General features: G+C 54.6%; 1 protein-coding gene and 1 non-coding gene across 10 annotated transcripts in view; both read right to left on the bottom strand.

The window, feature by feature from the left end:
* The window catches only part of MED24 (mediator complex subunit 24), a 39447-nt gene that overhangs the window by 1672 nt on the left and 24044 nt on the right, over positions 1-13731 (bottom strand). For 7 of the 9 annotated variants that reach the window (XM_060290893.1, XM_060290891.2, XM_060290894.2 and 4 more), the window contains 21 exons: positions 12294-12332; positions 11872-11945; positions 11275-11507; positions 11075-11131; positions 9520-9631; positions 9218-9368; positions 8813-8926; positions 8259-8306; positions 7768-7850; positions 7398-7484; positions 6848-6959; positions 6243-6385; positions 5436-5473; positions 4911-4993; positions 4389-4567; positions 4171-4270; positions 3677-3852; positions 1564-1828; positions 1088-1269; positions 820-910; positions 410-509 (listed from right to left, as the gene is read on the bottom strand). In XM_060290893.1, coding sequence (XP_060146876.1) covers positions 410-509; positions 820-910; positions 1088-1269; positions 1564-1828; positions 3677-3852; positions 4171-4270; positions 4389-4567; positions 4911-4993; positions 5436-5473; positions 6243-6385; positions 6848-6959; positions 7398-7484; positions 7768-7850; positions 8259-8306; positions 8813-8926; positions 9218-9368; positions 9520-9631; positions 11075-11131; positions 11275-11507; positions 11872-11945; positions 12294-12332 — 2467 coding nt within the window. The remainder of the gene's footprint in view (positions 1-409; positions 510-819; positions 911-1087; positions 1270-1563; positions 1829-3676; positions 3853-4170; positions 4271-4388; positions 4568-4910; positions 4994-5435; positions 5474-6242; positions 6386-6847; positions 6960-7397; positions 7485-7767; positions 7851-8258; positions 8307-8812; positions 8927-9217; positions 9369-9519; positions 9632-11074; positions 11132-11274; positions 11508-11871; positions 11946-12293; positions 12333-13731) is intronic. The other 2 variants (XM_060290897.2, XM_060290898.2) reach the window with 1 other exon arrangement.
* On the bottom strand, positions 5072-5175 carry LOC115843831 (small nucleolar RNA SNORD124). The gene has a single exon (XR_004035890.1). It is a non-coding gene; the product is annotated as a small nucleolar RNA SNORD124 (small nucleolar RNA).

Below are 13731 nucleotides of genomic sequence, written 5' to 3'. Positions count from 1 at the left end.
GTGGAGTTGGGGTGCTCTCCAGGCAGGAAGAGTGGGGAGCAGTCCCAAGTACCAGCCCAGGCCTGCTCCAGGTCTCAGGGCCTGCTTCAGGGGAAGGAAGGTCAGAGCTGTGAGTCAGTGGCACAGACTGTGCCCAAGGCAGTGAACTCACTGCCGTGAGGCGTGGGGAAGGGTCAACTATGCACCCCGGGCTGGGATGGGATCTGGGCAGAAGAGCTTCAGCCCTTAGGGAGTGATCCACAGCAAGCTTTGGTGGCTCGAGGAGAGGAAGCAGAGCATCCGTAGGGGACAGAATGGGGCAGACTCCTACCACAGCCTCTCCGACCAGCCAGCGAGCTGCAGAGCAGCTCTCAGGAGGAGTGAGTTCCCGGGAAAGGAAACAGCCCGCCCGGCCCGTCCACACACTCACTGGGACTCGAAAGGATATTTGCATCTTCCTCATTGGAGCTCAGCAGTCGCATCAGCTTCGAGGGCTGCATGTCATCCAAGGGGAAGAGGCTGATGTAATCCTGGGGGGCAGGAGAGCCACTGTTACCCACAGCTGCATCCCCAGATCTTCCAGGACTGGAGCTCAGTTTGGAGTCAAGCCCCCACAGGCCACAGGCAGCATCTCCAGGGGGTCAGCTTCCCTCTCCTCGCCTCTCCCACTACCCTAGGGAGAGACCCTCCCACACAGTCACCCCTGACACAGTGGCCCAGAGGCAGGGACCATGCCTGGCTGCCTGTGCCCGGGAAGGCGCCTCTTACCAGAAGAGGCTCAGTGAGCATCTGCTGAACAAGCACAAGGGCAATGAACGGGGGAAGGGGCCCCTACCCTACCTCGATGTCTTCGCGCTGTCTCTTCTTTTGGCGGGAGGACGCCTGCCCCTTGTGGGAAGAGTAGGAACTCAGGGCACACCAGACGGCCAGCCTGGCAAAGGGGTCCAGGAAAAGGGGGTAAAATCAAAGAGGCCCCGACGCGGCTTCTGTGCCCATGCTGATCAGGCCCCACCCGACAGGGCTTCCCCACAGCCCAGCTTCCTGGGTGGCCCAGGCAGGGTGCCCCACTCCAGGCTGGGGGGACTTAAGGCTCTCCACAAAATCCTACTTGGCGAGAGCGGTGCCAGGGGGGTCCATGAGGCTGTGCCACTTGGAGGAGTCGGTGAGCAGACCAGGCAGGATGTGGCCCAGCAGGACCAGGGTCACTTGCTGCATGTCCAGACAGAAGATGGAGTAGAGCAGCTCCACCGCCCGCAGCGTGTACTCCTTCCGCGTCTCCTTCAACAGCTCCTGGAAGGACGGGGCAGAGGAGGACCGAGGAGCTGAGGGCCCTCAACGTGGGCAGTGACATCCTGCAACTCCCTTCAGACCCCAGGAGCTCCCGAGGCGAGGACCGGCCTCTGGAGTCCAAGGAATCTTCTCTGCATTCAGTGGGCCTCGCAGAGAAGCCCGGCCGACTGGGCTGGGGGTTGAGAAGCCAGAGGACCAGATCACGCTTGGTCCCGTCAGGCGTTTTCCCAGCTGTCTCCGGCGGTCTGAGGACGCCTGTTCCCCCCAGCCCACCCCCACCCCCGACCCCAGTACCTTAATCAGGTTGTTGCAGAACCAGTAGACGCCTCCCATGTGCAGCAGGGTGTCAAAGATGTGGATGGAGCGACTGTCCACCCATCCCTTCTCCAGCACCTTAGCAAATATGTCCGTCAGCACCTCCTTGATGGGTCGCTTGGGGGGCAGCAGGTTCCAGTAGGGCATGGTGTCCATGCCCGTGGATGGGAACTTGATCTGTGTGGCCGTCTGCTGCAGCACGTCCGCACACATATGCTCCAGGATGGAGCTCATGATCACCACCCTGATGGGGGGAGGGAGGCGGGAGGGCCTATGGTTCAGGCAGCAGCAGGTTCAATAGCTGGGGTGGGGGCAGGAACAGGCAGGCCCGACCCTTCCCAGGACTCGGGTTACGGAATTAATCCCATTCTATGCTGAGGGAGGAGACAAGGGGAAGTTGCAAACCCCTAGGAGACCTGACCCCACGAGTCCTGCCCCGGCACCAGCCTATGGGGGGCCGGGGCACTTGCCTCCCCCAGGTCATTCTAGCAATATATTCATTCATACTTTCTCTCACTCTCTCTCTCCAACTTCCTCCATCCCCCAGGCCTGGGCCCTGACAATCCTCTGGCATAAATAAATACAGTCACTTCCCTCTAGGCTGAGTGCTTGCGGGGGTTCCCCACCCAGCCTTGGCCTCCTCCCAAAGTAGCTGTTACTTCCAGGACAGGGGCCCAAGGACTGCCCCACAAGACTTTTCCCGGCCGTTGGTAGCTGGGCAAATATAGATGTATATCCAGGGATTTTCTCATGAAGAGTCTTCGACAAGGAATGCAGGCCTGGGCCTGAGCGCTAACCGCTCGGGGAACACTGGGTGGCTCTGGGCAAGTCACCATGACTTTCACGGCCGCTATTTCCACCTGCATGATCGAGCCACAGATCTCCCAGACAGGAGTCAGGGTGCTTAGAATGGATTACGTCACAGAAAACAGTCCATGACTTCTGCGGGGAGGACGCTGAGGGAGGGGAGGAATAAAGAGGAGACGGGATTTTACAGATCCTCCCAACCTCATTTCAGCTCAGTGTTTCCACTTCTCTTAAAAGACATCCTGATGGCTACCTTGTGGGTCATCGCTCATAACTCATTGCTTGGCGCATGCCCACGTTCACAGCAGCACTATTCACAAAAGCCGAGAAGTGAAAGAAACCCACGTGTCCATCAACCAAGGGATGGATAAGCAAAATGTGGTATATACATACGATCCAGCCTTAAAAAGGAAGGAAATTCTGACACATGCAATGACATGGTTGAACCTTGGGGACATTACACAAAATGAGATATGCCCGCCACAAAAAGACAAACACTACATGACTCCACTTACATGGGGTACCTAAAGAAATCAAATTCAGAGAAACAGAAAGTAGGACGGTGGTTGCCAGGGGCTGGGGGAAGGGGTGTTGTTTAACGGGTCCAGGTTCAGATTTACAAGATGAAAAAGTTCTGGATATCTGTTTCACAACAGTGTGAATATACTTAACACACTACTGAACTGTGCCCTTAAAAATGGTTAAGGTGGTAAACTTTATGTTATGTATTTTTTACCATATTTTTTTTAAAAAGCTTATTGGATGGGCAAATGAACAAACACCACTGAACTCAACACAGCTGAAGTCGCTAGGGAGGTCCTCCAAGTCCCTGAAAAGCCCAGGCAGGAAAATGGTACAGAAGATAGCTGGGCCTGGAGGGGCAAGGTAGGGAGGGGGTGGACAGGCCCAAGGCCTATAAGATCTACAGATGGGCTCACAGTTCCTTAAGAGTGACAGAGCTAAGATAACCATTCCGTTCTGGCAAGCCAGCTCCCCAGGACTCGAGCCCTTCAAGGGCAGGAATCATAGCCACGTGGGGTCTGTAGTTCCGGCGCACACACAGCGGGTGCTGGGTAATAACACTCCCGGCACAGAGACACACACTAAGTGTTGCTGAGTCAGTGAGTGAAGACGTGATTGAGAACGTGAGTGAGTGAGGAAGAGACTGAGCAGGTGAGCTGCATGTTTGGGAAGGTAAGAGAAGAGGAAGAGAGTGGTTTCCAGAGGCGCTGGCTTCTCAGGACAGACCTGCAGAGTTCCAGAAGGGAGGGGATGGGCCGCTGACCTCTCGTTGTAGAACTGCAGGGTGTTCTCGCTGTACAGCGGCCCTGCCAGCTGGCGGATCATCTGCAGCGACTTCTCACGCTCGTCCAGCCCCAGCATCCGCACGTGGGCCACAAGCCAGGCCACAGCACACACTGCCAGGCTGCACACCTTCCCCTTGATGTTATCGGTGATTTTCTGGGGGGGGAGGGGGGAAGGGTGATGGGGCCACCCTCTCCCCTTCCCTGGCCACCACCTGCCCCGGCCTCCGTGGGCAACTCAGCGCGTCAGTGGGATCCAGGGCCGTGTTCCATGCCTCTTTTCACCACAGGCCTGATTTTCCCCAAGTTCCCTGCGGGGGACGGAGCAGCTAACACTATGACCACAAGAAAGATCAAGAGCCACACACAGGCTCCTGGATTAAGGGCCTTTTCGTTCTTACGAAATCTAACAAGCTATCGAAGACTGCCTCTGTGTCTCAGGGAAGAGAGAAGGCCGCTGGAAAGGTGGGGCTACCTGGATGGACTCAAAGGCCAGCACCCCATTCTCCCAGGCATTGAGGATTTCCAAGATGGCCGCCGAAATGTTGAGACAGGCTTCATGCCACTTCATCTGCCTACGAGAGGGTGGGAATGGGAGAAAAATCACCACTGGGGGGCGTGGGATGGGCTGAGGGAGAGGGTCTGGGCCCTACCCGCACTACCACCCTTGGAGTGGGCGCCCAGGCCACTGACACCAGCTTTATCTCCGAGGAATTGTTGAGCAGAGCCACCAGGGACTCCACTTTGGTGGAGTCGGGCCGGAAGCAGGGGTGGTCAGGGTTCAGGATTTTTCCCTCCTCGGGCATGCAGGTCTGCATCCAGGTCTCAAAGAAGAACACCTCTCCTCCCGTGTTTGACTCGGACAGGATCACCTGAGAAAGGAGGGGGTGGGGAGGTGCAGCACCCCGCACCTCTCTTCCTGCCCAGTGGCTTCCCCCGCTCCCAGCCTGAAGAACTGGGGACAAATTGGTCTGAGGGGGAAAGACAGGGGCTATGCTGCCACCTAGTGGTGGGTGTGGAACTGAAGGATTCAGGACATGACAAGGGGGCATCTATTGACTTGGGGCGGGGGCATCTGATTTCTGCAGCCAGGAGAACTAACTGGCTTGGGACATTGACGGGGGTGGGGTAGGGGTGTGAGGTGGGGAGACTTATTGGTTGTTACCTTCCCCTTTGTCCCAAGTGCCCCAAGCCTGACTGCTCCCCGTCACTCACCTCTGAGCCATAGGTCTGGGCCACGTGGCACAGCATGAGAAAGGAGATGTCAAAGAGCAAGGCTCGAACTGAGGCCGCCTTGGCTGTGGAGGATGAAAAGGCTGACCCCCAGCCTAGGGCAGGGGCCCAAAGGCCTTGTCTGGGTCGGGAGGGGCTCAAGATCTGCCTCAAGGAAGGTCAGGGACCGAGTGGCTCCTTCAAAGCTCTGAGGCTCAGAATCCTTTTCTTGAGTCTCAGTTGGAACATCATCCCTTCCTTGGAACCAAAGACTCCTGAACCCTCCTTTCCCCCAACACCTGACCAAATCGCAAGAGGGGATGGAGAGAGGCAAAGGGTGGTTTGGGAAGAATGCTTTTCCCAGCATGACCCTCTTTCACGGCTCCCCAAAAGCTTCAGTCAGTCATTCCTAGGGGAGAACACAGCCTCCCCAGGATGAGCAAAAGTGTCCTCTTCCCTCCCCTGTTCTCTCCCTCCACACCCCTCCTTCAGCACCACTGGGCCTGGGGGTGTGTGGAGCTGACTTACTGCTTTCTTCGCTGCGGTGTGTCGTGAATTCATTCAAACTGCAGAAGGAATGGAGACAGGTTGCATCAACCAGGGCAAGGGCTGGGCAGCGGCTGGGGTCAGGGGCTCTGCCCACTCAGAGAGGCGGTCACTAGAGTCTGAATTATGGGTTCAACTTAAAAGGAACACCATTGCTACAGAAACAAGAACTCTTTCTATTTTTAAAAGATTTCCAAGGCCTAGAGAATGGCTCGCTGAATGGAACAACATTCTACACATCAAATTCCAGGTCAATCCAAAAAGTCAGCAGAATTTGAGAGTCCCTTATTAATAAGTGGGTATGAACACCATCCCTCCACACCTGCTATCCAACACCTCGTCACCTTGCCAAACAGCTGCACTCCATCCTCAGCTGAAGAGAAAACAGCACTTCATGTCCAGAGAACGGGCCCTTCCCCCAGGTCTCCAGCTGGGATGCTCTGCCTTGGCATCTCTGGGGAGACTCAGACCCCAGTGCCTTGCCCTTATTCTGCCACCTCCTCCTTTGTTTTTTGCTTTCTTTCTTTTTAATATTTATTTATTTATATTTGGCTGTGCCGGGTCTTAGTCGCGGCACACGGGATCTTCACTGCAGCACGTGGGATCTTTCAGTTGCGGCATGTGAACTCTTAGTTGCGGCATGTGGGATCTAGTTCCCTGACAAGGGATCGAACCCGGGCCGCCTGCATTGGGAGCACAGAGTCTTAGCCACTGGGCCACCAGGGAAGTTCCCACCTCCTCCTTCACACGTGCCTCCCAGACCCTGGTCAGGGGCTCAGGCTTCCTTACTTGATGAATTTCCGGGCAAAGGACTTAAGCTTCCCAGTGGCCGCAGCAGCAGCCAGCAGCAAGTCCAGGCTCTTCCCAGACAGCATGTGGCCCAGGACCCCCAGCAGCCCCTCCGGGGACTTGGAGTGGTCTGCATCCATCGTCTGGGGACAAGACAGGAAACCAAGTCCTGAAGAACACTGAAGACCCCCCCAGGTACAGCCTAGCCACAGTTTCTCTCTCTGCATGTCTCCATTAAACGGGATACCAGGACCTGCCATTTAATCGACATCTGACTCCAATCTGGAAAGCCGTTCCTTAAGTTCTTTGCTCTCCGATCCATTCCTCTCGACTAAACTGGGATGGACGATGGCGCTGGAGTCAGGATGGGCGAGGTCTCTGCTGTGCGATTCAGCGCTGTTTCCACACCCACCACAGCGCCTGGCTGACCAGTGAAGCTCAACAAACACTTGTTTCCAGGGGCGCTTCCCTCACCTTCCCCCTTTCTCTACTTCCAAAGTAACCAGAAGAGAGAGAGGTCCGTGGCCTATTTACTTATCTGGAAGAAGAGGGAAACTGGAAAGAGGGAAGGTATGCCCCTGGTGGCAAGGGAACAGCGCACTCACTTTGAGGATGTTGGTGACGGTGGGCTCCGCGCGGAGGATCAGCCCGGGGTTGGGCTGGATGTTGGCATTTTCATCTGATTTCAGCTGGGGTGCGTGCTCCCGGTCTGCTTTGCTGTGGCCACAAGAGAAGGTAAGGGAACAGAGATGAATTCCTGACACGCTCCTTAGTCCAGGCCCAGGAGCAGAGGCACAGAGAAGGCGCGAAGCACATAAGCACCACGGGCTCGGGTGATGCCTATGAAAGTGCGTCCAGTATCGCAACTGCTTCAAATCGTCTCTAGTCATCACACCTGTTTTGAAAGTTCATTTAAGACTGAAGGAAGTCTTACAATTTCTACTTCGATCACAAAGGAGGGCGAGAGTAAAGCCCTAACAGTGCAAAACCCTGGTCTGCAGAAATCAGTGTCTCCTGTCCCTGGTAACCCTAGGTGTGGTTCCCATCACCCACACTCAAACCCTCGACAGGAGGGAAAAGGCACCCAGCAGCCCAGTCTGGACATGAGGCGGGTGGTCAAGGGGCCCATGGGCCAGCCCAGGAGTTCATACTTACCGCTTGGCCATGAGGTTGTTCGTACTGGCTTCAGACAGAAGCCCCTGCTTGCTACATTCTTGGAGTAGGAAATTTGTACAGTCACAGCTGTGAGGGAAAAAGATGATGGGGGGCCTAGGCATACTGCAGGGATTATGGAGGGCGAGCCGTGAGGCCCTGCCCAACATCCTCCCTCCTTTAGGGTGAAGAACATTTTGAGTGCCTGAGGGGAGGCAGAAGGGCTTGGGCACTCGGCAACCACGGGGCTGCTGCCTCCTGCCCCTGCCGAGAGGAGGAACGAGGAGCCGGTCCCCGGTGCTGATCTGGCACAAAGAGCGGGGAAGAGCCAGGACTCCTGCCAGTACAGTGAGGTGAGCAGGGGACCTCATACTTGCAGCGCTGGTCGGCTTTGTCCAGCAAGGGCGTGAGCTTCAGCAGGAACTCAAAAGCAGAATTGACATCCTCGGTGAAGTCCTGCAAAGAGACAGAAACTGCCTTCTGGCTTCCAGGTCCTCCGCCCACCCACGGCCCGTGAGGCAGGCTCACAATGACACCCCGCTGGGCACAGCCGCCTACAGGTCGGCCGTGCCCACTGCTGGCTTCCAGCGACTGGACGGGGACAGGATGGGGCATCACTGCTCCCTGCCATCTTGGCCCTGGTCATCCCGGGCACCCTCGCCTCTGGAGCAGCCTGGCTGCCTTCTGTGCGTGGGTGCCCGCGGATGCTCGGGGGATACCCCCGCTTCCAGCCCTCCCCAGCACAAGAACGCACTACCGCCCAGGTAGGGCCAAGTGACCCTTCCCTTGCCCTTGTTTCTCCAGAGCTGTAACAAGGATTCACCTGTTCCCATGCCAACTCCCCATCTCATTTCTTTAACTTACCTTGTCCCCATGGGAGTATTTCTTCAACTTCACCAAAACCTGTGGAATCTACAGGGTGAGGCAGGGGGAAAAACAGGCAGCTCAATTTCTTCTCTCTTTCACCCAGAACGAAAGGCATCCCTTCCGTCCCCCTGCTCTGGGTTGAGACAGGAACACTCCTGCCCTGGAAGTGAAGGTGCTCAAAGAGCCAAATGCGAAAGCTGACGTCTAGCCACGCGCCCGCTGCCCTCAGCCCGCAGGGCCCAGGAACCCCGCACTTCCATGGCTCAACAAGGAAACGCTCTAAGTGAAAGTGGGCTCCCGGAGCTGCCCCGTGCCAACATGGCTGATGACCAAGCTCCCAGCACCTGTGGGCCAAGACATGGCAGAGCCTGCCAAGCAGGCTGAACAGCCCTGGGACCTTCAGGGAAAATCAGGGCAACTTGTGCTGGGGGACCTGGCAAGCTGGGCATGAAGTCAGCGGGGAGAAATGTGGGGCAAAGGCCCAGGGTGTCTCCGCTCTTCCTGGGAACCATCCTGAGACTGGCCCTCTGTGGCTCCCACGTCCCAGGTACCTTGAGGAAGGTGAAAGCTGTCCACTTGAGCTCCCCCGTGCCCTCAGGAGACTCGATGAGGCCCACGAAGCAGGCTTTCCAGATCTCCAGGACAAAGAGCGGGGTGGGGATATGCTGTGGGAAGACCCAAGGGAGAGCATAAGAGGGCGCCCACCCCCGTCCCGTCTCCTGACCCCGGGGGTCAGTGGGTCACAGGAGGGCAGCACAGGCACCTCCCCGACTCTTGTGCAAGAACCAGGGAGAGCAGGTGACATGGCAGAACCATTCCACCTGACAGAACCATGCACGTTCCACCACGAATTAGGAGAAACCCTATTTCTCCCCTGAAAGACCAGAAGAATCCTCCCTCCCGCCCCCACACAGCCGGCCCGCCCCGGGGACAGAGAAGCAGCGCTGGCCTCCTACCTGCATGCGTTTCACCATCATCAGCTGCTCCACCAGGGGCTGTGTCTCGCCGGTCAGGTTCATGGTGCCCTCAAGCAGGACCACCGCGTGGACCGTAGGGAAGCCAGTCTTGTGCAGCTGCTCAGAGTGCACGGACAGCATGGTGGGGATGCTGAGGGGACACAGAGGGGACAGTGTGCGGGCGGTAAGGGAGAGTCAGAGAGGAGGGGAGAGCAGAGGGGTCAGGGCCAGAGGCCACATCTTCCCCCCCATACCCGGGCCTTTCCTCTCTCCCTTCACCAGATCACCCTGGGAGCAGGTACCTCCTAATGAGCGTGCCACACTGCTCAGCCTGGCTCCGGAGCTGGGGGCTGCTGAGATTGGCCAGGATCTCCCCAAGCTTCAAGAGACAATGCTCGATGGCAGTCCAGGAGGCTGGCAGAGAAAAGAAAATGCAGAGAATCATGGGGAGCAGAGGAGAGAGAGAGACTGGCCCCAAACTCCTTGACTTGGCACCCCCTGGGCCCACAAAAACCACGCAGGGAGGCTTCCCCCGAGGATGGCATGGAAGCTAGAGGCCTGAGGGCAGCATGCACTGTTTCCAGAAGGGGGGTGAGCACCAATGATGAAGCCACTAGAAACGATCCCCAGAAGCCCGATTCCTTAGGGGTCGCCCACAGCTGACTTCAGAAACTAGGTACGGCAGAAGACAGGCAGTGACAGAGAGAGGCCCAGGGGGCTTGCAGTCCAGTGGCCAGAACAGGGAGGTGACCACAAACCATTCCGAGAGTGGGCCAGCTTTGCAAGTGGCCACCGCTCTCCACCGCAGTCAAGCTGGATTCCTAAACAGCCTTCTGTGTTCACCTGCTCCCTGTCTGGGCCTTTGCTCTCGCTGTTCTCCCCTCTGAAAAGCCCCTCCTACTCACCTTCTCCCCTCACACTCTCACTACCCTGCGAGTCTATGTTCAAGCCCCAGCTCCTTTAACAACTTACCCAACTGGTCCAACCCACTGACCTCTTACTCCTAAATGCCTGAACTCATGGTCTATACCACACAGTTTGGCACTTATAAGTCACTTATCCTAGTTACACTTCCAGAGGGTCAAATGATGAATAATGGCGCCAACTAGCCCATTAACCTCCATGTAGCATAGGGGAAAAAAACAAAAAGATAAGACCTGAGATCCAATAAAATTAAGTTAAAAGTTCATTCATTTTTCAGCCAATAAACATTTGTCAAGCGCTCAAAATAGACAAACTGTCAACATAGCCCACTTTTACGTAGTGATCATCTTTCTGGACTTTTCATAGCCAATAGCCATATTTTGAGAAGTAATAAATATACTAATCCTGTAACAAGTTCTTCAACCAGGTCCTAGAGACCTGGGTGTAACCCACCCCAGCATTCTCGTTACTGGAGAACAAGCGATCCTTAGGTGGCCCCGAGCCTCATCAGCAAGACCGTGGCCTTCAGGCCCCATGTCCAGAAATACCCGTCTTCCCTCCCACCAGGTGATCTGTCTGATCCCGGGCTCTGGAGGGTTCCAACGTTTAACATCCGCACTTGAGTAGAGAGGCGTATGGCTCAACAGGCCTGGCAGCAGGCAGGCACTGCATTTAAAGGGATGTTTTAGGCAGCACTCAAACACAGAAGTTATCTGCTTTCAGATGAGTAACATGGAGACAAACACAGCGATGGATGGCGTGCTTGTCTTGACCTCTCGTTTTTTCCATGTATATTATGTACTAGCCTTGCTCCCCACTAGCACGTACACTTGTTGAGGGCAGGGACCCTGCCACATGCCCCTTCGGTAGCCCCCCGCCCCCACCCCCAGCACCTGGCACAGTGCTGGGTGTACAATAATGCTCAGTAAATACCTGTTGGTTGATTGGCTCGGGTGCCACCCTGCCCAAGTCCCTGGGATGTATGCAATGCTTATGGGGAGAAAAAAAAGGAAGTGGGATGATTTCAGATCCTCCTGGAAAAAAGTGGGATGGCAACCTGCCTCTCCCCTCTCAATTAAAGAACCAGCTATGGGAGCAGTGACGGGTGGGGCTCAGGGAACCAGGGGACATACAGGCCTCCTCTAGTTTGGCGATGTGGAGCAGGGCCCGGTTCTTGGTGCTGCTGAGGGTCTTCTCCAGGCGCTGCAGGCACATGGCAAGCTGCTTCTCACCAGCCGCTGGGGTGCCGGCCTCCAGCCCCTCCCGGAGCCGCTCTGCAGAGGCTGCGGTGCAGCGCAGCAGCCAGTGGAGGGCGCTGAGAAGGGCCCGGCACAGCCCGATGCACTCCTCTGCTTTGCCGTGACAGCTACCAGGAAAGGATGCAAAATCTGTCTTTGATCCAAAGGCTGAAATCCGACCCACACCCATGTTCCCCAGAGTGCCTGGCACTCCCTTACTAGGGAAGAAAGTTGGGAAGCTTGCAAAGTCCTGGGGAAGACTGCCCTGTTGGCTTTCACTGGATAAGATTTCAAATGAGTTACTCCAAATAGAGAAGAGGCACTTTAGTCCTAAGGGAGTAAGTAGAAAAAGACGTGGATGGGTGGGTGCAGACGAGCAGGTGGGAAGAAGTGTGGGAACCAACAGAGGTGGTCTGAGCCTATATGCCGGGAGCTTCTCCTTTACACTAAGGTAATGCTGGAAGGTGGTGAGCTCCTCATCCCTGCCATTACCTCAGTCGGTCACAAAACATGTCCATGATATCCAGCAAAGCCTGGACACACAGGTCCCGGGAAAAGTCATCAAACTGTGGAGAGAACAGTGGCGATGCGACGGGGTGTCCCAGTCACCCCCCAGTCTCAAACATGAGGCAGTTGGCGCATTCACGAGTCCTGCTCATCTTTCCTCCAACCCCAGGTTTCAGACTCGGCAGCCTTTCAACATTGGAAATTGGCTCCTAATTGCCAGTGCCCACTTCCTAGGATCCCCCTCCCTCTAATGGGAGGCAGCCATGCCAGCCAGAGGCATGCTGTGCTGCCTGCCCAGCCACAGAGGTCACTCTATCAGAGCAGTCAAGGAGGTGGGGCCCCATCTGTCACTACCATATCTCTGTCCCCCCATCCCCCATCTAGCTTGTAAGTATCTATGGTCATACCTTACTGATAGCTGTGAGGACGGAGGAGTAGGACACCATCTGGAGGGAAAGAAGAAAGATAAAGTTCAGAAAACTGGTGTCTGAGAGGAACAACACAGTTGAGAGGAACAAAACACAGACACTTAAAGTCGCTCCTAAAATCTCAACCCCTTCAAGAGGCCTTCCACAAGCCCCGAAGCAGTAACACCAGGCACTGTGCCCATCCCTGCTTCCATCAAACTCACTATGATTGACAGCACCAGCATAAACCCACTAAGAAGATGATTTGGGAGTATTCAAAGGGGCCATGTCTCATGTTCACCTGCCACACACTGTCCACCGTATAGTACAAGGTTTGACTGCTGGTGGGCAGAAGAATGGACACGAGTGAGGTCAGTTACTCTACTCCTGCAACTCCTACCAAGGGTGATTTTATCTGGACAAGAACTGGAGACATACGAACTGCTCTTGCAATGAACAGGTAGTAACTCCACTTTGAAATAGGAAGTGAATTTCAATACACATACTCATTCTCTAGGATACCTCCAGGACACCACCCAAAGCTGAAATCCTTTCTCGGTGCTCCAAGTAATCCCCTTAGACCCATCATTACACAGTGGGTACCTGCTGCCCCCACCAAACTAGGAGCTCCTTGAAGACAAGGGTGCTTAGGGAGAGTGGGAGGGAGACGCAAGAGGGAGGAGATACGGGGATATATGTGTACATATAGCTGATTCACTTTGTTATACAGCAGAAACTAACACAACGTTGCAAAGCAATTATACTCCAATAAAGATGTTAAAAAAAAAAAAAGACAAGGGTGATTTTACTCAGTGACCACCATCAACTTGTTAATGTTTGTAGAATGAATAAGTAAAACACAACTTTAGATCAATATTTCTCAAAGTAGCTTCCAAAGCTGCACTGTCCAATAGGGAAGCCACTAGCCACATATGGCTGTTTAAGTTTAAATTAAATAACATTAAAAATTCAGTTCCTTACTCATAGTAACCACATTTCAGGTGCTCAACAGGCTCATGGGGCTAGTGGCTGCTGTACTGGACAACGCAGATACAGAACATTTTTATCACTGTAGAAAGTTCTATTGGGTGATGCTGTTCCAAAGGGTCCTCAAGATGTTAAAAACTTTTACACATGCACACACGTACACAGAGCTTCTGTGTGATATGAATTTGAGAAACCCTGAAATAAACATACACAGAGAGCTTTTTTTTAAGGGTTCTTTTAGTAAAGAGCTTTCTTTACTGTAGGACTGCTCTTACCCATAATAATATACTTGTATACAATGAGACTCTCTAAGATCACTGGAGATGAAGCAAGCAATATTTTTCCAATTTACTTGACCAAGGAATCTCATTTAACTAGTATCTGCAAAACACATTTCGCAAAATGCCATCTGAACAGCAAGATCCCTGAGAACAGAAATAGTGTTAAATTT

The sequence above is a fragment of the Globicephala melas genome, chromosome 20, assembly GCF_963455315.2.
Source record: "Globicephala melas chromosome 20, mGloMel1.2, whole genome shotgun sequence".
Taxonomy (NCBI): Eukaryota; Metazoa; Chordata; class Mammalia; order Artiodactyla; family Delphinidae; genus Globicephala; species Globicephala melas.
The sequence above is the reverse complement of the archived record's forward strand: the minus strand, read 5'-3'. Positions and strand labels throughout refer to the sequence as shown.